The sequence below is a fragment of the Ailuropoda melanoleuca genome, chromosome 13 (genome assembly GCF_002007445.2).
Source record: "Ailuropoda melanoleuca isolate Jingjing chromosome 13, ASM200744v2, whole genome shotgun sequence".
Lineage (NCBI taxonomy): Eukaryota > Metazoa > Chordata > Mammalia > Carnivora > Ursidae > Ailuropoda > Ailuropoda melanoleuca.
The window spans coordinates 28293652-28319530 of NC_048230.1; the positions used below are offsets into that span (position 1 = coordinate 28293652).

The 25879-nt window shown below is 57.7% G+C and overlaps 2 protein-coding genes across 3 annotated transcripts in view; both read right to left on the reverse strand.

The window, feature by feature from the left end:
- Window positions 1-276: 276 nt before the first annotated feature.
- Window positions 277-11689, reverse strand: LOC100472509 (rho GTPase-activating protein 27). 2 transcript variants are annotated; one of them, XM_034641355.1, is made up of 16 exons: window positions 11496-11689; window positions 7243-7647; window positions 6886-7068; window positions 6568-6648; window positions 6412-6495; window positions 6021-6088; window positions 5723-5813; window positions 5120-5224; window positions 3122-3220; window positions 2128-2233; window positions 1873-1977; window positions 1702-1800; window positions 1454-1531; window positions 1221-1355; window positions 972-1077; window positions 277-865 (listed from the first exon to the last, which is right to left on the reverse strand). In XM_034641355.1, exons 1-16 carry the CDS (start codon window positions 11550-11552, stop codon window positions 688-690), a joined length of 1980 nt encoding a protein of 659 aa, XP_034497246.1. In that variant the 5' UTR covers window positions 11553-11689; the 3' UTR covers window positions 277-687. The 2 variants fall into 2 exon arrangements, with proteins under 2 accessions (XP_034497246.1, XP_034497245.1); XM_034641354.1 differs by having other exon boundaries at window positions 1873-1980.
- Window positions 11690-21506: 9817 nt separating this feature from the next.
- Window positions 21507-25879, reverse strand: part of LOC117795590 (rho GTPase-activating protein 27-like) — a 7502-nt gene continuing 3129 nt past the window's right edge. The window contains exons 3-4 of the mRNA XM_034640700.1: window positions 25684-25753; window positions 21507-21653 (exon numbers count right to left, since the gene is read on the reverse strand). Coding sequence (XP_034496591.1) covers window positions 21507-21653; window positions 25684-25753 — 217 coding nt within the window. The remainder of the gene's footprint in view (window positions 21654-25683; window positions 25754-25879) is intronic.

Sequence of the window (25879 nt, forward strand, 5' to 3'; positions counted from 1 at the left end):
CCCACGGGACCCTGAACAGGTCACTTTGCTGCCTCCCTCTCTTCATTTGTCAAATGGGATTGTGCGTGGAAACGGTGCGGGTCAGGCGGCCAGTGCAGGGTACACACCGAGTGGGTATGAAGAACCCATGCACACACCACCAGTGGATCAGGGAGGGCAGAGGCTGGGATCAGGAAAGCGGTTGGAAAGGGCCCACCAGCCACTGAGTGTCAGGAGTTTGGCCCGAGGCAAGGGCAGGGCCGCAGGGGCGCTGCAGGGGCTGCTTCCCGACGGACACCGGGCTGGGGCCCCACAGGCTATCCTTGAAGGCCCCACCAGGTGAAGCCCCTCACCCTAACTCCTCCCAGCGCCAAGCCCGGAAAACAAACTCTCACCCCGGCGCATTCTCACGCACACACAGTAGGTGTCGCTGTAATAAAGAACAGAACCCAAGTAAGCCCCAAACAGGACAGGCGGGGAGGGGGACCGGGGAATCACATTTTGCAAACTGCCCACCAGGGGTCACCATACTGCACGAAGGGGTGCAGATTTCACTTCGGCCTGTGGGCGGGTGGGAGGCGCAGGGTCTCCCAGATGAGTCCAGCCAAGCGGCCTCCAACCGTCCAGCTTCCAAGGCAGGACCACTGTCGTCGCCCCCAGTCCCGGGTCCGCAGCGCCAGCCGCGGGGGTGGGAGTAGGGGCCCGCGGTCAGTGCGGCGGGAAGATGTCTGAGCATCGCTGCAGGATGAGCTCCACCACCTGGTTCTGGAACACCATGGTCATGGGCATGCTGGTTTCCTCGGTCTCGGGCCGCAGCAGCGTGGGCCCGAACACTATAGCCACGCTCTGCACCGACATGCGGTTCTGATCGCCGTGCTCGATCACCCTGCGGCCGGGGAGTGGCGAGGGGGGAATCAGCGCCCAGAGCTGGCGAGGGCGCTGGGGGCCCTCCAGCATCCGCCTCCCCACCCCCGCGCGGCTCGCCGGCTCACCGGCACAGGTGCTGGAAGAGCAGCCGCAGCGTGTCGTGGTTGGGGGCCGGCAGCGAGCGCACCAGATCTCGCACACAGCGGCTGCGCTGGGCCTGGTCCTGCAGCTCTGGAGAAGGGACGGGACGGTCGGCTCGGCGAGGGGAACGAGAGGCTGAGTCCCGGTGGGCGGTGGGGGGTCCGGCCGAGGGGGTGCCGGCGCCAGGCCGGGCCATCCCAGCCCCATCCGCCCCGCCTCCCCCAGGCGCTCACTGATGGCAGCGATGAACTGGCGGAAGTGCGAGAAGGGGAAGAGGGGCTCCGGCAGCTCTCGAAAGAAGAGCTTCAGGGCTCCGGTGATCACGTGGACGTCCTCCCAGCGCCCGTCGTCCAGGTCCAGACGCTCATCTGCGGGAAGGGGGGAGACGGGAAGGAGGTCGGAAGAGGCGATCAGCACCCCTTGGTTCCCTTAGGCCCTGCGGGTAGGGAAGGGAGCCGGGCCTCACCGTGGTCCACCTTATAGCGCAGCTTCTGGATGGTGGCCAGGTTTCCACTGATGCGGTACAGGCCGTCGATGTCCAGCCCTGCGGCAGGGGGAGGCGCCGACCCCGGGCTTGGTGGGAGGGGTCTAAAGCTCCTGCTCGGATTCCCACTCGGGGGCTCCCATTCTCCCGGCCCCCGCCCCCACCCCCGCGCCCACCCAGGGGTCCCTGTCCGGGGGTCCGGGAGGGAGGCCTCGAGGCGCCGCGCGTACCCCGGGCCTCGACTGCGCGGATGCAGTGCTGCACGAAGCGCGGCACGGAGCTCCTCTCCCGCTCACACAGCGCGGCCAGCGCGCAGCCGAACACCTGGTCTGAGGGAGAGGCTCGTCAGCGCCGCCCGGCCCCCCCCGCCCCCCGCGCCGCGCCCCGGCTCCCTACGGTACCTCTGATGTAGCCCTTCTCCCGCAGCGACTGCAGGGTGGGCCGCTTCAGCAGGAACTTGCGGAGCCTGTGGCGGACCCTGCTCAGGTCGCTCTCCGCGGTGGCTGCTACTGGGCCCGGGAATGCGGGGTCGAGTCACTCGGTGGCGCCCGGACTGGCCAGCCGGGCTTGCCCCAGCGGGGTCGTCACTGTCCTCCCACCCCTGCCCCCAGGAGATGCCCACCACCCCGCACCCACCTCCGCCCCACCCTGCGCACCTGCACCGGGCCGCGCCTCGTCCTCCCGCCAGCTCCCCAGGCGCTCGCTGGACCCGAAGTCCGCGGGGCTGCTCTCACTTTCCTCCTCCGGGGGCAGGTCTGCGGACTGGAATCACGCGGGCCAGCCGGTGGGCCTTCCGGGACAGGGTGAGGGGCCCGGAGTGCCCTCCCAGCTGGCCTGATGACTCCCAGGCAAAGTTCATGCTCCCCTTCTCCAGTTCACTCCTCTGACCTCCACCAGGGAACCTCAGAACGTTCACCTCCCTTGGCTGCATGGAGCCCTTCAGGTGCTGGGGACGGTCATCCTGCTCTCTCCCACTCTTTCTTATCCTGGCCCCCCTTGCCCATATTTTCCTAGCTCCTCTGCACACACTCCACGAGGTCAGCATTCTTCAATATGAGGCTCCTAGTCCTGAACTTAAGTCCAGCTGAGGCCTCAGCACTGCCAACCATTGCCCCAGCATCACCGCCCTAGATCGGGCTTCCTACCTCTAGTAATACAGCCAAACTCTGTACTCAGTGTCGGCTCCTAGGGAATTGAGGGTCAAAAAGCCTCAGGTTGTTTCCAGGTGGAGAGCTGTCAGAGGGGCCCGTTCCATCTCTAGTTGTGCAATTAATATTTTGAAGCTAAACAACAGTAGACTCTTCAATCCAATCCTTTTAAAACTTTACATTTTGGTTTTAGCCTGTCATTCCAGCCTGAGGCTCTTTCTCAGATATTTCCTTTTCTTCCTGCCTCGCTTCCTGGAAGATGTGCCCCCACCCCCTGACCTGGAGAGATCTCCTGCAGGGCCAATCCCACGGGCTAGATTTGCATGTTAAGAAAGACTATTTCTTCTGCAGCCCATGAGCCTTGCAGCCGGCATCATGAGGCCTGCGTCTGCAGGGAGCGGTGCTCACCCTCTGATGCCCCACCCACGGCGTGCACAGCTGCTCCGCATCATGGCAGGCCACCCCATCCCCACCAGCCCCGGAGGCCCCAGGCTCTGCTTACCAGCTCCTGGATGCCCTCGGCAATGGCCTTGTGCCAGGTGCTGATGATGGCCTGGGAGTCATGCTGGATCAGGTAGTTTGAGCCGTCTCGGCTCCGCAGCTGGAGAGACACAAGTCACTCAGTCATCTCTGGCTCCCTGGGTCTGCCCTGGGGCCAGGTGTCAGTGGTAGGGGATGCTGGGAGGGGAGGCCCAGAAATGGTGGAAATGATCTGTCCTTGTCTCCGGAACGGAGAGCACAATAGAGCAAAGGCTCACCCCAGGCCAAGGCATTCCGTCTGATTAAAAGCAGTAAGATGGGCAAACTGAGGCCCTCTCAAAGCATAATCCGTTCCTATCTGAAAGTTTCATACAGAAGGAAAAGCTATATAGTTACCCAGCAATATGTCTCCCAAGACATTCATCCTGCTGGATGCACAGGCAAGCGGAGTTGCCCCAAACCAGCTGTTTTGGGGGGACTATCGCTGAACTTTTTCTGTGGCTCTGGAGTGACTAGGAAGACCCGCTGTGAAAATCTGCCAGGCCCAACTAGCCTGGCCACGATCTAGAATGTGGGGCTGCCTCTTGAGAAAAATCCTAGAGGTGACTGCCTGCAGGCCACCCGCGGAGTGGAGGGAGGATGGCCGCCTGCCAGCCAGGAAGCAGGCAGTGCCTCCATTTCCATCCAAGACTGTCGGCCTTTCCAACAGCTTGAGTAGCTTCCCAGAGTGCCATCTGCCTTCCGGTTCTTGCCAGAAAAGACAACTTGGAAGCGTCTGCTCAGCGGTGTTCTCCAAAGGCAAGACGGAGAGCTGACATTTATAGAGCACTGGCTGAAGGATGTCCCCCTAGGTGAGGAGGGAACCTGCCTAGTGAAAGTGATGTCCTTCCTCAGTCTGACACCCGTGACAGACATGGCTAACTGATCACCGCGCTCGACCCTGCTGAGCCTGGAGAAAGGTCCCAGAGTAGCTCAGGAGATCAAACTGGTTTTCCAGCCCTGCTCTGTGGAGATGCTGGTTCTAGAACCGAAAGAAGCTTGGTGAATCTTCAGAAAACTACACTCTCAAGCACCTGGCAGAATTGCTTTTTCTGAGTTGAATTATGCAGTGATGCTTTTGGCTATTATCATGTTAGCTGAAGCAGCTCCCAGGGTCTCTTACTAACCTAGACCGGGGCTGTACACTACAAATGGCTTCCGGAGCTAAGGGTTAGGAAAAAGCTTTGATTTTACTCAAAATTTGGGCAAGTCCCCCCTCCCCACACACCCCCATAAGAAGAACCACGTAACTGATCCTTCTCTTTTCACTTTGGCTACCAGGAGGCCTGAGCTAATTATTCTCAGCAACAAGCTAGCGCCTGCACATCGTCTGCCCCCTGATGCCTCTCCACATGGACCCCTTGCTCTAATGTGTGCCTGGCCCTGCTTTTCGGTGGATTTTACCAGCTCCCCGTGCATTTTTCTGTTGTGAGCTTCCTCAGAACTTCTGGGGACTGAGGTGAGGGTAAAGGTAGTTTAAAAGCAAGAGAACATGTGGACAGTGGAGGGTGTGGCACTGTGAGGGTCCTTGCCTGGATCCCACCTGGTCCCAGGCTTCCTGCTAGGGGAGCCTGGGAAACTGGGGACCCAGTTTATTCACTGAGGACCCAGTTCAGCTGGAAGCTGGGCTCTGACCGGCCAGAGCAGGTTTCTAACCTGTCAAAGTGAGTAGCCGGGGACAGGGAGTCTCCTGTCTGGGATGAGGGCTGCCCTTCCAGGCATGGGTTTTGTCCCCCATAGACCCCCTTACTCCTCACCACCCTCCAGGGCCAAGGACAAGTAAGCTCAGTTCCTGGAGAGGGAACCGCAGAATCCGTGATGTCAGAAGCACTGTGGATGGATCCCCACGGTGGATGCAACTTTGGCTTTGAGCCCTGAGAATTCCAGTCCAACTCTCCCCAGGTCTGCCTTCTTGGGGCTTGCCTACTGAGGGTCTCAAGCCATCAGTAAGGCCCCTCTCCTCCCAAGCTGCACCACTCACCTCCAGCACATTCTTCCTGCTTGACTTGTCCTTGGGGGCCCAGGAGAGAGAGGCCCCCCTTAGGTCCACTGTGTACTCAGGCATGGAGAGCTTGGGAGGCTGCCTCTGTGGGAGAGGGGAGAAAGGTTGGGGGAAGCACAGTTGCAGAGAGCCCTCAGCTCAGACAGGCCTGCCACAGCTCCTGGCTCCAATCCACCAGGCTCCCTTGGCTCCAGGGACAGGATGGGGAAGGGGGGGCCAAGGGTTCCTGGAGCCCAGAAGTCCTGGGATAGCCAGTCCTCTGCTGCCTGCCCACCCAGGAGAGGAAAGAAGAACGGAGCACACCCCTCATCCCCAGGAGCAGGCGTGCCCAGTCCCTAGTCTGCCTGCCAGCCAGGCTGGAGTGGCCACCCTCAAGGACTGTTCCCCATGTCCAGGGTGGCCAGAAGTGCTTGTCATGGGCTGAATTTGCTGTCATCACCCCCTGCCAAGGCCCAGCTCCCATGGCACCCATGTTCCACTGTCGCAGACCTAGCCTTTGACAAGTCAGATCAGGTAAAGAGCCACAGGAGTCAGGAGCAGATGGAAGTGGGGGGGTCCCTGTCCTGGGAACCTGGGCCTCACCAGGCCGCCTGCAGCTGAGGCCTTGGAGTCCTTGAAGAATGTCAGGACGCCGCCCTCCAGCACCGTCCAGGAGGCACTCCAGTGCTTCTTCCTAAGTGGGGGTGGGGAAGTGGCGGGTGACCAGGCTTGCATTTGGCCCTGGGCTGAGGCCCCCACTTGGTAGCCAAGGGACCCTGGGCAAGTTCCTATCTCTCATGGGACCTCTTAGAAAGTTGCTATGAGGATTAACAAGATGTGCTCAGTAAATGTCATCGTTAAGGCCCACCCCGCCCTGGTCTGCGCGCAGCCCGGCTCTCACCGGAGCCGCTTCCCCTTGTCCACCGTCTTGGTGCAATGGAGCACACCGGCCTTGTCCAGAGTCTTGGTCTGAGAAAGACATGGGGAAAGAGGAGGCAGTTAACAGGGTGGGCCACAGGGGGCAGAGGCTAGTCTCCTCCAAGGCTGGGCCTGAGTCACCACTAACCCTCTTTGCTGCGGCTGCTGGTGGGGTGCCTGCTCTCACCCCGGCAGGAGAGATCTCCTCCCAGCTCCCAACCTCACCCAACAGTGGGCTGGGGATGACCCAGACCCAGGTTCATTCAGCCCGGGCTAGTGCGGGGAGATATGCCCAGCCCAGTCCTCACAACCTTCAGGAAGCCCCTGTTTCTTCTGTGGGGGTCCTGCCAGGGCCTACATGCTCCTTCCCTTACCTTCTCCTCAGGGGGGCTGGCCTGGGCTGGGGTCTCACTGTCCTGGCTGGATCTGTGGATGCTTCGAGGGGCAGGGACAGGAACCTGAGGAGAAAGACACTGTCATAGGTAATCCCTCCCCCTCTCCCCAGAACTCTCCCTTTGCCGGTTGGTTACCTGGGGCAGCTCCCACTGGACCGAGGCGTCATCTGGGTTGTAGAAGTAGGGCTTCCCGTGTTGGTCCTCCAGCCTCACCCACTGTGGGGAGAGGGATGGTCAGGGCTCCCAGCTCGCCTCAAGGGAGGGCACATCAAGTTTCCCTCCGACCAGAACCCAGTATAGCCCCAAGCAGTTTGGAGGGTCAGCTGCGGGCGACCGGGTGTCTGGGAGCCCACCCAGGAGCCGCAGTTTATGGTGTTAAGGTGAGCTCCTAGTGAGGAAGAGTTGGAGGAATGACCGGGGGGTTGTCCGGGCACATCTGCCCGCTGCCCGTACCTGCTCTTGGGTGAAGTGGTTGGTGTAGAGCGTCTGCCCATCGGGGCTCACTTGGCAAGACCAGCCGGGGGGCGTGGCCAAGGGAGAGGTGGACCGAGGCTCACTGAAAGAGCCCACGGGGGAATAGTCCTCCTCCGGGTAACTGGTCAGCGACTCGGGGTAATCCGTCTCAGGGGTAGGGGGCTGCAGGGGGCAGAAGACTGAGTCAGAGGGTCTCGGAGCCAGTACGCACCTTGGCCCCGCCCTTTTAGACCAGGCCACGCCCCCACGAGCCGTCTGGGGGTTGTGGGGAGCAGGAGGCGGGGTCTGAGGCCTCAGAACCACCCCGCCCACCCGGGCCAGGCCACGCCCCCTCACCCTCTGGTCCCTGGGGCTGAGCGGGCTCAGGCTCGGCTGCATGTCCAGCTCGTCCTCAGGCTCGTCCTCGGTCTCGTCCTCCCAGACGGCCTCGCCCGTCAGCGGGTTGTAGAAGAACACCCTGCGGCTCTCCTCATCCCAATACTGGCCCCAGTCTGTCTCGAGGCTCTCGCGGCTGCCCACCGAGGCCGGGGAGGTGGCTGGGCTGGCGGCGCCCTCGGCAGCCTCGAAGGGCGACTCCCAGGTGGTCACGCCCGTGTCTGGGTTGTAGTAGTAGGGGCGCCCGCTGCCCGCGTCCGTGTGCGTCTCCCACGCCGGGGGGCGGGGGGCCGCGGGGGCGCCCGGCGAAGTGACCGAAGGCTGCCTCTCTACGTTCTCGTACACGGGCTCCGGGGGGTCATCCACCTGTGGGAGGAGGAAGGAGAGGTGACCTTCAGGGCAGCTCCGGGGTCACACAGTCCCGACTCGGCCACTTGCCATCTGGGTGACCTTCGGCAAGTTGGAGTACCCCCTGCTTCAGTTCCGCCGGCTGCACAACGTCTGCCCTGCCCGCTCCGGAAATTGTAGTGAAGAGAGAATGAGGAAATATTCTTGAAAGTGGATTGCAAAGTATGAAATGTCCCAGATGCGTAGGGCAGTTACATTACTTATTTATTAACAATAATAAAATATCGATAACTCAGTTGTCCCAGCTGCGCACTCACTCTGCACTCCAGGGGTCCAATCAGAGGCTGGGCAGGACTAGAGAGATGGCCTGGGCCCCATTCCTTTTCCTCCCCCATTCAGGTCACATGGGAGCAGGGCCCCACAGCACTCTACAATTTCCCACCCCCCCTTCCTTCCTGGCTCTGAGAGCTCTGGGGCTGGAATCAGTTACTACCTCTGGTTCTGGGCCTGAAACTTCCTGACTGTGGGCTTTGCAGGCCTCAGAATGAACTGCAGAGAAGGGTAGGAGAGAAGAGAGCCAGATGGGAGGAAGGAAGGAGCAGCAAGGAAAGATGAGTCCGTCTTGCCCTCCAAAGGAAAGCGAGGTGGGCTGGCAGGTTCCGTCACACAGAACATAAGTCTGGCCATGCTCAACACCCCACTGCTCCCTGCCGCCTGCGGGGCAAAGTCTATGCCTTCAACAGGGCATGAGACGTCTGTCACCTGCCGGTCTTCCACCTTATTTCCTGCCGTTCCTGGCCCCTTGCCTTGAACTTCAAGCTCTAGCAGCACGGAGTTGCTGGAGGCCCCACCCCGCCGGCTGAGTCTTCTATTGGCCTCTGCCCTTCATAGCCTGCTTCAGCCCATCCCCACCCCTTTCTCACCTGGCCAACTTCAATTCCTCCTTTAGGACTCAACTCAGGTGTCAGGTTCAACACCTTTCCTGAGATTCCGCTAGTGTGCCCACCGCAGCCTAGCACCCTCAGCCTTCCCGAGGGTAGATAACTACACTGTCAAACCCCAGGCAGCAGAATAGCACCAGAAGATTAATACAGTTTCTTTCCTTTTTCTTTCTTTCTTTTTTTTTTAAAGATTTTATTTATTTATTTGAGAGAGAGACCAAAGGAGTGAGAGAGAATACTAGCCCGGTGAGGGGCAGAGAGAGAAGCAGACGCCCTGCTGTGCAGGGAGCCCGATGTGGGGCTCCATCCGGATCCTGGGACCCCAGGATCATGACCTGAGCCGAAGGCGGATTCTTAACCAACTGAGCCACCCAGGCGCCCCAGATTAGTATTGTTTCTAAGAATCAATAATGCTACGAGGGAAACGCAGATTTCAACACGGTGAACAGCATATAGTTCCAATTATGTGTTTTTTAGAAACCCTCCAAAATGCTAACAGAGGTTATCTCAGGGCAGTGTAATTGTAGGGATTGGGTTTGTTTTTATTTATTTTTTTTCTTTAAACTTTTCTCAAAATTTTGTATAATAACCGCCTTCCCCCCGCCTTTTTTAATCACAGAAGTTCCTCTGTTGCTGTGATGCCCTCACTAAGCCGTAAGCCCTCCAAGAGGGGAAGCAAGTCCTGTCAAGGTGGCCTCTCCCCGGGCCTTAGGTAGGTGCCCAAAAACACATCCATGTGTCCTGCAAAGATTTGCCCGTCCAGTGCGGGCACTGCTCTAGGCACTGGGAATGCAGCGGTGAACAAAGGGCCCCAAATCCCTAGTGGGCAGCCTGTGTAAATGGTTGGGGAGCAGGGGGAGAGAGCCAAGCAGGGTGATGAGTGAAACGCACGCATGTCCATGAAAATTCCTGCTAGCAAGGAGAATAACCCTCAGACAAGCAGTGGGTTTTAGACCATGGGGGGCAGGGGGTAGGGGGTACGTCCCAGCCATGGAGGGAGCAGGAAGAGCTGGGTACACCCGTTCCTCACTCCTCTCCCTCCCCCCACAAGCTCTTGTGTGGCTGAGACAGGACCCGGCAAACCACTTCTCCTTTCTCTCTGCCCGCTGTGGCCCCCCTGAACACCCCGGATTCCGCCCACACCGGCCCGCGGACCCACCCATCCCAAACACAAGCCACCTTCCTACGTCTGGGCCTCTGCTCCAGCGGGGTCCCTCCGCCTGCAGCTCCCTGCTCTCATTACCTGCCCACCCCGCTTGGGCTCCTCTGCAGTGCTCGGCTCCAAGCCTCCTGGGAGAGGCCGTCTCCCTCAGGAGAGACGTCTACCCGCGGTCAATCTGTTCATCTCTCTGTGAGGCCCGGCAGCCTTCTGCCCTGCTGGCTCGTTCATCGTCCGCCCCTCTGCCTACCTCCTCTGACCCCAAAGGCAGGGGTTTTTTGAGAGCAGGACCCAGGGTGATGTGACTGACCCGTCGCCCTCTAGCAGGTGGCCCAACGCCCTGAAGCAAGCAGCCGGTCCACCAAAGGGACTTCTCGGTCCCTGGTGGTCCACAGGCCAACGCCAGGCCACACTTCAGCAGCAAACAGGCAACACACACACCTGACGCTACAGGAGAGACTGCATTAGCTTTGAACAAGGGCTTCCTGGGAATGGCCGTAGAGCGCGGGAGCCGGGAGACTCCTTGGGAGGATGGGATGGTGGCAGGGGGCAGACGACACACCTCCTGCCCACCCCAGCTGGACCCAACAGAGGCAGTGGCCTTCCCATCCCTGTGACGGGGGCTGGAAGGTCCGACGGGGGGGAGATGAGCTAAGGAAGGAACCAGACTGTTTGGAGCGGGGATTTCCACCTGCAGGCCGCTGGTCTTGGCTGGGAGTCCACGGGGAGTCCCAGGCTGGTCAGCCTGAGGGGGATCTTGCTCGAAGAACACCCCTAGCGGGTGCAGAGCACATCTGGGAGGTGGATGTTTAGGCCCCCAGCGTGGTGGGGCTGTCCCCAGGAAGAGAAGATGTAGGACCACACTGTGGGGCTCTAGACTGCAGATCGGAGGCCAAAGGGGGGCAGGAGAGGGCCCCCTGGAAGGAAGCGCTTTCTAAGGATTGGGGCTGCCCCAGAGACACAGGCCGCTTCAGGAGGTGGTCAGGAGTTTTCACGGGAGGTGAGCAGCCCCCTCCCCGTTAGCGATGCTGCCGCGCTGTGGAGGAAGCTGGACCTCAGCAGGCCTGAGGTCCCTTCAAACTCTAGAACCCTCTGTAGCACCCCCACAGTGCTAAGATAGAGGTGCCTTCCTCTCCTGGATGAGCCAGGATCAGACTGGAAGCCAGGTGGGGCCAGTCTCTCCATGCCCTCTGGCCTTCAAGGGGAAGCTTGCCCAGGTTAGAGCAGGGCCTGCCACCCCCGGCCCACAACTCCAGAAGGCCCAGGCAACACCCTGTCACAGCCCCCCAACAGGACCCTGATGAGGGCACTAGCAGCTCTGGAGGCCCAGACCCCAATCACAACAGCGACACGGGGGACACCAGTAGGAAACGGGAAGTGGTCTCCCACTTCAGGCCAGAGGACAGAGCCAAGAGGGGCTCTGGCTCTCACTACACCCAGCTGTCCGGCCCCCGAGCACTCCCCTCATCTCCAGTTCCCTCCCCTTGCCCATGAACAGGTGGCTGGCCCGCCTTCCTTCCCCCAAGATGATCACCATCTCTCAGAGTCCCTCTGCAGCCTGTTTCAGATAGGCAAGGCCTTGGAAAAGGAAAGAGGAAAGGAGGGAGGAGTCCCCCAAGTCTGGGAGATGTCCTGCTCCAGACCCCAGGTCACCCAGCTCCTGAGAGGGCCAGAGGATGGAGGCCCACGGGGGGCCCCTTGTCGCAGAGGCCCTCAGCCATCCCCATCGGAGGCTGAGCTCGCCCCCAAATGCCAGGGTCCCCTACCTGTACCCGCAGGGCCTGACTCCGCCTCTTGGTCAGCTTGGCAATCATGTCCACCATGCTGTGCCCTCGGAGCTGCTGGGACAGAGCCCTGGGAAGGTTTCAGGGGTGGAGCCAAGGGACACAACCCCGGGGCTGGCACAGGGCAACAGGGGAACAAGAAGTTGCTTCGAGATGGCGGGAGGCTGAACCTCCAGCCCATTTCCTGTCGGGGCTGCGGAAGTGCTGCCTGATAGAGGGTGGGGTGGGGTGAAGTGGGGGTGTCTCAGTTCCGGGATATTTTTACATGTCCTGGGAAGCACTGGCCTTCCTGCTCAATGCTCTGATTGCCAGCAAGTCCTGAGTCCCGGGCCCAGACACAGCGATTCCCCCAAAGCCCGGGGAGGATGTGATGGGGAAGAGGAAGCTGGTGTGTGCATTGCAGGGGGGAATGTCTCAAAGAGGAAGGGGCCTGGCGGCTGTGGTATCAGAGGGAGCCAGCGTCTGGAGCCCTCCAGCCACACGGAGGACAGGAGGGATTTTGACCACACCACGATCTACTCGCCTGACGGCCTGAGCCTGCCTCCTCTGGCCTCGGTCACCAAGATGCGTGCACGCACCCCCGCCTGCATGTCCACTTACATGCCCCACTCTCCCAGGACCCAGGGAAGGGACAGGAACTAGCTCCTCCACGACCCTACTGCCGAGAGCCTCCTCCGGCCTCCCTTCTCTTCACCCTCTTGTCAGGTGGGTGTTCAAACCTCAGCCATGCACAACGGGCAGAGCGTGTCCTGGGTGAGACGCTGCTGCCCCCCCCAAGCCCTTGGGGACCACCTTGTCTTCCTAACACCCTCCGAGGTGCTTCCTCTCCAGCTCCAAAGGCCAGGCAGCACCCTGCCACCCACCCACCCACCGCCCACGGCTCTCCCACAAAGGCTGCCCAGCTCCTGCTTCAGGCTCCGTCCCCCATCTTCCACCCCGGATCCCAGACCCCTCGTCTCCTGCTCTTCCGTTTCAGTAACCTTCTTGTCCCCAGCCCTGGCCCTACTTTCTCCCCTGCCCATGACCCCAGGCCACTCCTTCCCTCAGTGGCCCACTGTGGCCTCAGGACAGGGACACCCAAGGAGAGCCCAGCACGGTGTAGATTGGGGGCGTGGGACATTCGGAGCAGACCACATCCCGCGCAAGCCAGGGACTTGCCCTGCCCTGGCCTCGAGCACCGCCCTCCCTTGTGGGACGCAGAAGCCAGGAGCACCGGGGGCAGAGAGGCCTGGTGTCCTCCCACTTGTCACACACGTGACACATCCCGCTGCCCGCGCCCTGAGGGACATGGGCCACACACGCAGGATGTCGCCAAGAGAGACGGAGCCAGCCGGGGAGATGGGAGGAGCCTCTGTAGATTCCAGGGCAGCTGGAAACCTTGAGTGGGCAGCAGGGGGGAGCGGGCCAGGGAAGGAGAGAGAGGGGGCAGGTGTGGGAGCCCAGCCCTTAGCACTGCCCTGCTGCAGAGTTAGGAAGCAGGGTCTCCCCGTGGCGGGAACCAAGAGTGACAGTATGGGAAACCGGGACCACAGAAAAGGCAGCCCCCATGCTGCTTTTCCCCAGGAAGAAGCCTGGCCCGCACACCCAGAGGGGCTCCCAGAGGGCTCTGGCCCCACACCCCGGGGATGGAGCAAAACCCACACAGCTCTGGCCTCGTCGAGGAGGTTGGCTCCTCAGGCCTCCAGCCTAGGCCTCCCCTTCTGGGCGAGAGGAGGTGTGACCACAGCCGGTCCCCCACTGGGGTCCTCCTCCACCAACCACACCCCCGAGCCTCGCCTGGCCTCCTGGCCTCCAGAGGCATATGGGGGAGGAGGGGACAGAACAAGCCAGCTGCACATCGGCCACCTCTCCAGTCCTCTGTCCTCACCCCTCCTCCCTCAAACCTTAACAAGCAGGTGCAACCAGAAAATCCTATCAGCTCTCAGGGGCCAGAGGCAAAGAAATGCCTACAAACCAGGGACTGGAGCCCAGAGACAGGCTCAGGGGGCAGTGGAGGGGCCGGGACCTCCTTTGCTGACTCCGTGCCAGCCGAGCTGGGTGGAGGGAGAGTGGAGAACAAATTGTGATCTTTGACTCAGGGAGCTTAAGCACTGGCACCCTTCCCTCCCGTGACCACGCCCTCTCCAGGACAGAGTCCGGGCCTCACTGGATCCACCACCTCTCGCCCTGAGCGACGAGTCCACCAGTGGGGAAGCTGGGGGTCACCCTGCAGGGTCCCCCAGCCTCAGAATGGTGGGGAACTGTGCCTGGAGCTGCTCCCTGAGAGTCTGGTGTAACTGGTTTGGGCTCAGACATGTTGTACTAAGGTAAGGCTCAGTGTCATCTTACTGCTTGCCCTGTGGCCTGCGAGTCCCAACACCACAGCCCGAGATGAGGTTCTTTTCGGGGTTTGGAGTAGAAGCATCATCATTGGATTAAAAGGGAAAAAGAACGAAGCAGGATTCAGAGACATGGCTTCTCGTGCAGACTGTGCCTTAGCTTCTCTCTGGGCAACCCCTTGACTCTCTGGGCCTCTGCTTCTTTATCTACAGAATGGGCTGTCATCCTCTCCCCCCTCACAGGGCTGGCTTCTGCGAAAGTGTCCAGCAGGACCCTGAGTTCCTACACCCTGCACCAGGGGGCGTGGGGAAGAAGGGAGGGCTTTTCTGGTTTTCTGCTTCTGAGTTTCGATTGAGTGCCCTTGGCTCTGGACTCTGCCCCGAGCCTCTTGGTGACCTCCTGGGACTGCGTGCTTGGCCTGCTCCTCCAGGGCAGGTGGGGTGTGGGGCGGAACCCCTTTGCTACTCACATGCCCTCTGCTCTGGATAAGACTGGCACACACCCAGAAGGGCTCCCGCTGCTGGGCCAGGAGGAATCAGAAACGGTCTGTCAAGAAGACTGCTGGCCAGTGTAGGCTGGGATTGTGAGCCCTCCCGGGGAGGAAAATGCAACAGGGGCCCATCCCTTCAAATGTAGCTGCAGCTGCACCTGCCATTCCTCCTCACTCCCCCAGGGGAGGGACCGGCTTCTCCGGTCCAAGGTGACATCCTCAATCTGGGCCCCGGGGGTTCCCATTACCTCTCGCTTGCTCCTCAAATCTCTAGCCCCTCCCACTTGACTGCCTTTGGCCCTTTGGCATTTCAACAAACTCAGGGTTTCGCCATCTTATTTTAATTTTTTTTGAAGATTTTTATTTATTTATTTGACAGAAAGAGAGAGAGAGAGCGAGTGCAAGGGAGAGAGAGAGCACAAGCAGGGGGAGCGGCAGGCAGAGGGAGAGGGAGAAGCAGGCTCCCCGCTGAGCAGGGAGCCTGACGTGGGGTTCGATCCCAGGACCCAGGATCATGACCTGAGGCGAAGGCAGATGCTTCACCGACTGAGCCACCCAGGCGCCCCGAGCTCTCTCCACCTTAGAAAGAAAAAGTGCACCCCTGGACCCAGCTCTGCCTACCTCCTTTTCAGAGCCTACTTCCTGAAGGCGGGCGTGTACGCACCACCCTGCGGTCCACGCACCATCCTCCGGTCCACGCACCCTGACGTCCAGCCCACTGCTCGGGGGTCCTACAACTCCCCGATGACGACTGTGGTCCTTGTCGGGTGTGACTCCCCCCCCCCGCCGCCCCAGTCCTTAGTCCTTACAACCCTCTTGCTTCTTATCCTCCGGTGCCCGCTGGGCTTTGGGCCCACACTTCTGTCGCCGGCCTATCTCCTTGATGCTTGGTCTCACCTATGCTTCTCACTCTGCTGTGCTGGGGGGGCCCAGCCCGCTCTGTGAGGTTCACAACCGCCAGCCCATCTCCAGGAGCACACACCCGACTGCCGCCCTGGGTGTCCTTGGTACGGCTCCAAGGCTGCATATCCCAAACCACATTCACCTTCCTCCCCTTCCTCCTCCTCCCCACCTTGGCATCAATCAAACAGAGACCTAGAGTCACCGAGCCCAGTGACCCGACCTGCCTCAGCCTTTCAGACCTGTCAGTCCGCAGGTAACACAGGCATTAGGGGAATACGGGAACACCACCACAAGGAAGCACACAGTCAAATCCAGAGGAGGCATCCTACGGGGCAGCCGGTCTGGTCTCTGTCAGGGCAGGAGGAGAGGGAGGGGGCCATCAAGAGAGACTGAAGAGACAGTCAAACGGAATGCATGGTTCTCGAGTTGATCCTGGTTCAAACAAACTGGCTGGGAGAGATTTGTTTTAGGACAATGAGGGACATTTGACTATGGCCTGGGTCTGAGATGACATTAAGGAACTAATGTGAATTTTATTAGATATAATAATAGTTATGGTATTGTGATTATGGAGAAAAACATTTTTAAGACATATGTGCTGAATTTTTTTAGGGATGAGATTTGATAAAGTCTGGAATTTATTATTTCTTGGCCAAAAGAAAAAAAAAAAAGAACAAACGTGGTAAGCAGTTACTGTTAAATCTAAGTAATAGGTATAATTATATTCATTTAAATATTTTTTTTACTTCTTTGTATGTTTGAAAATCTTCATAATAAAAAGGGGGAAAAGAACCTCCCTTAAACTTTCTTATTATTCTGCATTCTCCGTGTTACTACTCTATGAGGTGTTCATTGTTTCTTATCCAGAAAGACCGGCCCTTCCAGCTCTCCTCACCCCCCCCCCCCCCCCCCCCCCCCCGCACTCCGCCCCTCTCCCTTTACGATGAGGCTCTGGCGCTAGGAATTCTGGAAATAGGGCAGCTTAAACATATACTGCTGCTTCTCTTCTCCCCACTGCTACCCTCTATGAAGGGGCTGTGCCAGCTGGTGGACAGGGCTGGCTGACAGGGGTGGAGTGCCCAAGACAGAACCCAGGAGACCCCCGGGGCAGACCAGGCCCACCACAGGACCCTACAGGGAAGGCAGGGTGACCCCTAGCAGCTGACAGGGAGCCAAACAGGTGGGCTAAGCACTCTCTGACCGTAAGGCTGGGAATGCGGAGGAGACAGGGAGCAGGGAGAATTTCGCAGGGGTCTGCTCAGCCAGCCCCACAGGCCCACTGGTAGAGACCACCCTTCCTCTGCTCTAGGGCCCCATCAAGTGGGGGTACGCCAACAGCTCAGTCCTGGTCCCAGTGAGCAAAGACAAAGAAACCCCACTCCTCTGACAAGCCAGTGGCTGGAGAGAGTTGGAGCAGACAGAACAACCAAATGGGGGCTGTCAGACCTGAATACAGCAGGGTCCGGACACTCTACTCACAAATCACGGTGAGAAGAGGAGCTTGTAGTCAAAGGTGACAGGACAGCTGGATGGCCATCCAGGAAAAAATAATTAAAGGTGGGTCTACATCTTACCCTGTCCACTCAGATATATGACTCCCAAAGGAGCAAAGATTTAGACATAAATTGTGAAACCCAGAACAATAGTCGAAGAAGAAAACATGAGCAAAATTCTAGATTTAAAAAAGACCTTGGTAACAGAGACTCAAAATCTAAAAGCCATAAAGTAAGTGATTTCTACACTTGACCACATAAAAGTGTCTTAAGTGATTTGTGCGGCCAAAACATCACAGTAGTGAAGTCAGGAGACAAACTTGGGGAGACTACAACTCATGCAGGGGATAGAGGGCTATTTTCCCTCGAATGGCGGAACCTTCTAAAAACCGAGAGGTAAAAGACCAATAACTAACTCAATAGGAAAATGAGCACAAGCTATGAATAGACTGTTCAGAGAAAAAGGAGAACGAACAGTCCTTAAATCTATGAAAAGATGCTCACTCTCACCGAAAAGAGAGATGCAAATTCAAGCTATCTTAGCATATATTTTACTACTGGACTGGCAGAAAACAACATCTTGTCGACACTTGGATGGCAAGGCTGTGGGGAGTCAGACACCCACATCTGTGTTGGTGGGAATGTAAACGGGTGTAAGCCCCACGGACAGGGACAGCAATCTGGCAAAATCTAACAGTTAATACCCATCATTTACCTTTCCACCCAGCGATCTTACTTCTGGGGTTTATCCTTGATTTTCCTGCACGTGCGTGAAAGATTATTTATTAGAGCACTGTTCGTAACAGCAAAAGTTGGGAAACAGTCCAAGGGCCCGTCAGCAGCAGACTGGTTGAAAAATTTTTGATACATCCTTACAATGAAAACCCATGTAGCTACAAGGAAGGCGACTGATACCCTCTATGCACAATCTCTAAGATACATTGTTAAATCAAAAAGGCAAAAAATAAGCAAGATCTAGGATTGCGTGTACTGCATACTACCTTTCTGCAAGAGAGACCGAAAATCAAGTAATCAAATGTGTCTTCATACAAGTTTGTATTTGTATAAAGAAACTCTGGAAGAATAGAGAAAGAATGAAAGTGGTGACTTTTGAGCTGATGGAGAACAGGGCCCAGAAGCAGGGGTATGCGTGGGAATTTTTACTATATACTTTTTAACGTTGCTTTGATTTTTAAAAACCATGAAAGTACATTATCTAATTTTTTAAATAGATTTCATTTATTTATTTGTGAGAGAGAGAGCGTGTGTGCACAAGTAGGGGGAGAAGCAGGCTTCTCACTGGGCAAGGAGCTCAATGCAGGATTCGATTCCAGGACCCTGAGATCACAACCCAAGCCGAAGGTAGATGCTTAACTGACTGAGCCACCCAGGTGCCCCACATCACCTAATTAAAAAACTCTTGCTATAAGCAAGATAGAGGGGCTGGAAAACACAGTGACAATTTGAACAACAATAAAAAAGAATTCAAGGAGATTCAAGTAAAGCACAAAAGAAAAATAAAAGACTACTTTAGAACCTAAACTATATCATTGCGCTATTTATTGAAGGTGAGAATGGATAGTCACTCTCCAGACTCAAATTTATGGCCTGGAAGATAAAGCAGGAGAAATATCTCAGAACAAATGCACACAGAGATAGCCAATAAAGGGCAAAGCTGCAAAACTGGAGAAGCCAGGCAAGAGAGCTAACGTGCAAATGAAAGAAAAAGTCAAAGACACAATAATCATGCAACAGATTTCTCTAGGCTGAAAAAAAAAGACCGAAGGCTATCTAGAGACTGCCGGGGTTCTGTGAGTTCCGGGGGAGGGGTGGGGAGTGCCAAGAAAAAAATCCCCACCTCTGCACATCCAAGGGCATGCCTGATTAGGAACCGCAGGGACAAGCAGAAGCCATGAATGAAATGCAAAGTGTGTGTTGCAGGACAACGGGGTGACAGGCGGAGAAGAAGAGAATCAGCAGCAGCGTGATAGAAGGGGAAAAGCAAACCACAGGAAAACCAATAAATGTAAAGTAAACCATTAGGAAAAAAATCAAGTACGCTGTACCGTTATTAAACAAGATCGGAAAAGAGTGCATTATGCCATCAGAAGACAGAGTCAGCTTGGGTTTCAAAATTCAGTGGTAGGAGATATATATGAGAGACACTTAAAAACGTGATAATGTTGAAACTAAAAGGATACTGAGAGACACCAGTGAGTGCAAAAACTGAAATAGAATAAAATAGAAAGAGTGGCTAGGTTCGTAATGGAAGGGTGGAGTGTCGGGATGAAAGCACCCCGCGGGATAAAGAGGAACCCCAGGTAATGATAATGATACAAAGGCACGTTCCGTGATGACAGCAGCCAAATTGTGTGCTCCCGACAGCATTCTTGCTAGACGTAAAAAGGGAAACCTACCAAAAGTACGAGAAGAACTTCATTGAGAAAATTTGAGTGGGAGATTCAATAAACCTCTATCGAAACTGGAGTAAAAGACAAAACCCAAAAGAGGTCTACAAAGGAAACGCAGGTTTCAATAATAGAATTGATCAGCTTGGGTTGATCTATACAGGACCTGATGTCTCTGAAATAGAAAATATACCATTTTTCCATGGCTATGAAAAACCTAGAAAAATTGTTTCCTCAGTCACATAGAAATCTATTAAAAAAATTTAAAGTGGAGGTTTTGCAAATGTAGGGAAAAAATGAATGCTTTTCTAGTAAAAAACCCAAAATGGCCAAAATGAACAAGAACGAATGGAAAACTTGAAAAGACCAAACTACTGTTGATGAGGAAAAAAAAAAAAGTCTGCCCCTGAAAAAGCACCAGGTCTCAAGGGTTTCACGGAGGAGGCTGACTGGTAGAAAACTTTCGGATTCACCTGTTGTCCCCCTTCCTTGGCCACTCTCTGGCCAGCGGGATTCTGGGCAGGGCCCCTCCAGCGAGTCCCAGCAGCACCTGCCAGCTCCCCCCCACCCCACGGAACCGTGGGTTTGCCTGCCCAGCTCACCTCCCCGACAGTCAACGGCCTGAGGGCAGGGACCACGCCTTGTGTTTCATTGCCTCCCAGTGCCCAGTTGAGCACCTGCCGCGTACTAAATCAAGGACACGGTAAGTGAAAAATCCCAGTGCCCTTGTCCGCGCCCCAGGATGCCCAAAAAAAAAAAAAAAAAAAAAAAAAAAAAAAAAAAAAAAAAAAAAAAAAAAAAAAAANCCCCCCCCCCCCCCCGTCTAAAACTCTGCCACATAGAGCGAAGCTGGATGGATGGAGAGGAACCAAAATGCTGAGTCATTAGATTGAGATTTCCCCCCATTAGCCAAATATGTGCAATGGCATGAAACTATTTTTTTTGGGGGGAAGGGTAATTTACAAATTCAGAGGATTCCAGAGCACTCCGGTTGCATGGCCAAGGCAGGAAGGTGGCTGGGGGGAGCTGAAGGCCGGCTCCTTCTGGCACCTTATCTTGGCTCCTCTGGCTTCCTCTCTCGGGCCAAGTTGACCCAGCCCCCTGGACACACATGGAAGCCTTTACAGGGACCCCTGCCCTGCTCCCCTGATGCCTCACGCTGGACCCGGGGAAGGAGAGGATGAAGGGCGGCACCCATAGGAGCCCAGAGCCTGGGCTGGACAGAAGGGTCCTGCAGTCCTCGCTGTACCTCAGCAACTGCTCTGGAAGTCCCCTCGACACCGCAGCCCTTCCTCAGTTTGGCAAGAGAGCCTCCGGAACGTTAGCAAGGACCCCTATGTCCCTCGGACCCAGTCCCCGCAGCCCCCCTCCCTCAGCGCCAACCAGCATCCACTGTCCCGTGACACTCAGGTCTGGAACCCTGACCACGTTCTGATCAGCGGACCACAGTTGTGATGATGGGCTTTCCCATGCCGAGGGCCAGGCACTGACTAGTCTTCGGGGTTGGCATTCATTGCCAAGTGCCTGGCCCTCCCCACTACTGGACACAGACAGTTTCAGGAAAGGCAGAGAAAATAGATCGAGAGAGAAGCCGGCTGCTGGGGCTCAGGAAGGAAGTGGGGAGGCAGGTAGACCCGTCTCAGGAGGTCCGGGGGGTGGTGGTTAAGGGGAACCAGAGACCGAGAGGTGAATAACAAGGCCCAGACTCAGGGGAGATCACCCAGGGGACCCCACGGAACCACGGGAGCTTCCACGGCCCGGGAGGTTGTTCCTTTCTGCCTGGGGAGCAATGGGTGGGGAGGACCACTAATGGCCAGGAATGTGGGCCGAGGATGGGAGGGGGTTACCCAAGAAACTGCTCGTTCATGGGTCAGGCCACAGGCTGGGCAGTGGGGCTCCAGGGTCAGCCTGGGGCTGCAGGTGAGTACGGGGAAGGAAAGGTCAGGCCAGGTGTGAAGAAACCAGCTGGGCCACTCCAGGACAGCTGACCTCCCTGGGTGGGGGAGGGGGTGGGGAGAAAGACGGTTGCTGGGAGGAGGGAATACAGACAAGGGGACTCACTGGACCCTCCCCTCAGCCTCAGCTCCCCTGCTCTTACTAGCCCCCCCCTTTCAAGAGGACCCCATGGCTGGTCCCAAAGGGGGATCCAGGTGGGTCTGTCCAAGGCCAGTTCCTTTGTCCCAACACAGCTGCCTGGGGCTGCTCTTGGAGTCTGTCCCTAGGAGCCAGGCCTGGGTTCCAGAGAGGAGGGTGGGGCACCTGGCAGGTGGTGTTAGCATGCGTACAGGAAAAGAGCAGGGGGAGGTCCGGGAAGGAGGGGAGAGAGTGGGAAGACCGCCACGGCACGCCCCCCTGTGCCCCATCGGAGTTGTGGGATCACTCACAGTTCTCGGCAGAGGACAGGGAACCGGGGCCCTGGGGCTCCTTCTAATCCCAGCAGCCTACTCAGGTGCGGGGCCTCCTGGCCTGGCTGCACAGGCAGCCGCAGGGCCCGGGGCTGTACCTCTTTCCTCCAGGTGGCCAATGCCTGGGCAGCAGAGGCGGGCTCCAGTCCAGAGGGCTGGCCTGGGCCTTTCCACCTCGGAGGCCCTGGGGCGGGGAGGGTGACCGCACCCTGAAATCCCCGAGTCAGCGGGTGCCCCTCCCCCCACCCGCCACAGGGGAGGAGTCTCAGAGGCCCCTCCTGACCGGGCTTCCAGGCTCCCAAAGCCCCTCCTCAGAGGGGGTGGGGGTGCTCCAGCTGACAAACGCCACCTCCCTCTCTCCCCTCCCACAGTGCGCCTCTGCCCTCTCCTGGGACAGCATATTCTCCTACTCGGCCTCGGTGGCGGGGCGGAAGATGAGGGTCTGGAATTCATGCGTCCTTCCCCATGGCCCGTGCCCAGGCTGGGCACATACAGGACACTCAGAAAGGGCATACTTGTTTGCCTCCGGCTTGTACTGTCCCTGCTGAGGGGAACAGGTTGGCCAAGCCTGCAGGCCACCCAGCTGAGCCTGAACCTGATGACCAGGGTTGGGCTGGGGGTCAGGAGGCATGCAAGTGACTTGGACCCAGCCACCTCCTGCCTGGGGGACCTCAGCCAGCCCCTTAGCCCCTCCGAGCCTCTGCAAAGGCGGGCGCCCAGGCCTGCCTTCTGAGCTGCCGGGGGCGTGAGCTTCTGGGTGAGAGCCTACGGGACCATTAGCCCCTTTGGGACAGGATCATGTCATGTGTAACATGCTCTGTGTCCCCAGGCTCCAGCACTCTGACCAGGACATGCCAGGGGCTCAGTACGTGCTAGGTGGGTGGAGGGCGAATGGTGAGGCTGTAAAACGCCACACGGGGTAGCGGCTTCTCTCTTCTGGGGCGGGTGTCCCTGCCTCTGCCGATGGCCCTACCTCCACACTACCCTCTCCCCTTGGCCACTGGTCCACCCTCCTCGATGACCTTGACCCTCCGTCCTCACGTGCCCGCCCCTTGCCTCAGAGGAAGCGGGGCGCGCGCTCAGCCTCTCTCCCACATCCTGTCTCACACCCACCTCCTCACCAGCCTCTCTGTCCAGCTCTTCTGGCTCCTGACCATTCACTTAGATTTGGGGAGCCTCGCCTCTTGACCTCCACTTGCCTCTGGCCACACAGTGTCTCTCCCTTCCCTGCCAAGCTTTGGAGTTGTCTATATGCAGCCTGTGTCCTCACTTCATCCCTCTGACTCTGCCTTCTGTCTTCGGGAACCCCTTGACCAGCTCCTGATACCATGGCTGCTGACCTTGTGGTCACCATTTCCGATAAACGTTTAATGACCTTTATCTAACTTCTCTTCTCTTCTGGCCGCTTCTCGGTGTCTAGACCAGGACTCTTCTTTCCTCCTTGTTCCCTGACAGTTTCTTCCTCTCAGGCTTCTCTACCCTCCCTCCCAAAGGTGGTGCGCCCAGGGCCGTGTCAGGGGCTCCTGTCCCCACGTCCACACACTCTCCGCAGCCCCATCTGCACCACCACATGCGGAGGGCCTTCTCCCAGGCAGCAGGCCCAGCTTCCGACTGCGGCCTGGATCTGTCACCGCCAAGTAAACCGTCTGCGGTGTGCAACTGGGAGACTGGGACTCATCCCGACTTCTCTCCCACCCTCCTCCGCCCATGGACCCCAGATCCCTCAGCCCCGACTTCCTAAATCTCACGTCATCACTGCGTGCCTGGGAGACCACGAAGGTCCTCTGCCCTTCTCAAAGTCCCAGCCACGGGGGTCTTCTCTGAACCCCATTCCCTTCTCTGCTGAGTCTTCCAGCAGCTGCAGAATGGAGTCCACATCCCTGGTGAGAGCCCATGCGGCCCTGCCTGGCCAGGCACCACCCACTCCCCACAGGGCCCCCGCAGCACAGGGTGGGGGCGGGGCTGCAAGGCCCCAAGGGTGCCAGTTCCTACACCAGCACCCGTGCCAAGGCGCTACGGCGCACTGGGTGTCACTCTAACCCAGATGGCCTGCGCCATGCTGGACTGAGGCTTCCGTCCCCTCTTGCCAGGCTCCTGACCCAGAGGGTAGCTCTCCAGGGCTGGGGGGCTGTGGCTCACCAGGTGCTTGGCAGGGGGGAGGCCAGTTCCTGCTTAGTTAATGAGGGGAAAGGTAGGAGCTGCCTCTCCCGCCTCCTCCAAGAAGAAAACAGGTAGGCTCACCTTTCAGGAAATTCCTTCTCTAAATGCTACCTGGAACAACTAAGAACAGAATGGGGTTTCCTTCCCAGGAGAGAACCAACTCCCTACCCCTGGAGTGTTGGGATGGGGTGTTAGGGAGACCCACAGCTGACCTTGGACTAAAGCGGGGTCACAGGGAGTGTGAGATTATACCCATCACACAAGAAGCAAACAGGACCAGGGGTACTAAGCCTCTTGTTGAGGCCCCACAGCGAATTAGGGCCAGAAGCGGGACCAGGCTGAGCGTCTCTCCCAATGCTCAGGTCTCCGGCAGACGTCCCAGTTCCCCCGCGCAAGCACATCCCCACCATCACCTGTGTGCCCCACCCCCATCACACCGCTCCAACTGCTCCGAAAGAAGGAGGGGCAAGCAGGACAGAGAATGTGGAGAGGCCTCGGAATGCGCCTCCGACACCCTGCCTGGGAAACGGAGCGACGCCGGGGTAAGGAGCGCTGGCATCCAGCCATGTGTCCCAGAGAAGCTGGCCAATTGGCCTTCAGGGACGCCGGGCACCAGAACCCCCACTGCCCCGCCCCCGTTCCCTCTGGGCGGAGTCTGGGTCCCCGTTCTCACCTCGGAATGCTGTTCCCCGCCATGGCCACAAGGGGCAAGGCTGCTCCGTGCAGAAACCAAAGCGGTGGTGGCGCAGACAAGGATACCAAATGGGAGCCCAGCCAGCCTTGGTGGGGCGCCTACGACACCAATCCTTTCCGCAGGAGGACACTGGGGCTGGGGGAATTAGGTGACTCAGCAGCTGGCAGGTGATCCAGCAGGGGCAAATTCGAGTCTCTCTAGCTTCAAATCCTGAGCTCTTTGCACTGTCACCAGATAGGGCGTTGGGAAGACCCAGGAGGTCACAGACTGGGACGGTACCTCCTTCAGCTGGGCATCCCAGACTCAGTCCTGGCACGTGCCAGGCATCAACGTTTACATCAAGTACATTACATCAAGTACAAAGAAAGAAATCAGAGACTCACAAGGTTTAGGAGTTATCCATCCATCCACCCTTTCCACCCCTCTTTGGGCCAAAGGACAAATTGAGACCCTGAGAGAGGAAGTGAATTGCCCATAATTACCCAGCTGGTGGCAGATGTCAAAAGGGGGTCTGTGCATCCTCGCTCCACGGCTCCCCCCGCCCCAAGTTCCTAAAGTTCAAAAGTCAGGGCCATTAGAAGGATTCTGAGGATGTACCAATGTTTTTAAAACGTGCTCTATTTTCAATTCCCAAATTAACACAAACTGGATTCTGAAACAAAAACAACATCCTCACTACAACTGGACCTCTTCCTGAAACAAACAAATCAAAAATTGTTTTTTTTTTATAAAGGGGAACTGAAATGTTAGAGCAAGCCAAAAAGGGAAGCAGACCCCTGACTTTCACATCCATTATCTCATCGGACCCCCAAGCTTCTATGAGAAAGGCGAGGCAGATGGAGCTGCCTGCAGGTCCACGACCCCATATCCTGAAGAGTTTCGGAATGGTGAGGCTGTTAGAAAGGTCGTATGGCGCACACACCTGACAGCCAGGCTTGGGGCAGCACACGCTAATCAAGTCCATCTGCGTTTCTGCAGGAAAACTAAACGTAATAAATAAAGACCACCAACGGCTTCACATCGGCTCAAGTTCAACTTTGCCACCGAGTCACCAAAAACATTTGGGCTCGAGGAAGGTCTGGCATTCCGGAATTGCTGATAAGTGATTGCGAGCCTTCACCCCTCTGGTTTCGCGGTTGAGGGAAGTGAGGCTCGGGGTGAGGGAGCACGTGCACGTGCAGAGTCGGGCGGACGCTGCTGCTAGGCGTCGAGGCGGACGCTAAGCCCAGGGGGGTCTCCTCGCGCCCGCGCAGCCCCGCGCCAGTCTCCCGGATCCCCTGCTCCCCCGCTCCCCGTACCTGCTGCGCGCGCTCCTCCCGCGGCGGGCCGCGCACGTCCTGGATGGCCTCGTAGACGTTCTCGGAGTCACTGCGCGCCAGGGGTCGCGGGCATACCCACGAGCCCGCCACGCTGCAGGCCTTAAAGCTGCCCGCGCTCCCGAGGAGGCCGGCAGGGGGCGCGACGGCGGCGCGCGCCAGGTCGTCCAGGGACTGG

Excerpts from the sequence above, each read along its gene's own strand:
- LOC100472509 (XM_034641354.1), bottom strand. The coding sequence starts at position 11,552 with ATGGTGGACATGATTGCCAAGCTGACCAAGAGGCGGAGTCAGGCCCTG. Across the intron at positions 7,069-7,242 it reads TCAGCCCCAGGGACCAGAGG|CCCCCTACCCCTGAGACGGA; the intron begins GTGAGGGGGCGT and ends TGCCCCCTGCAG. Across the intron at positions 1,801-1,872 it reads GGAGAAGGGCTACATCAGAG|ACCAGGTGTTCGGCTGCGCG; the intron begins GTACCGTAGGGA and ends CCTCTCCCTCAG.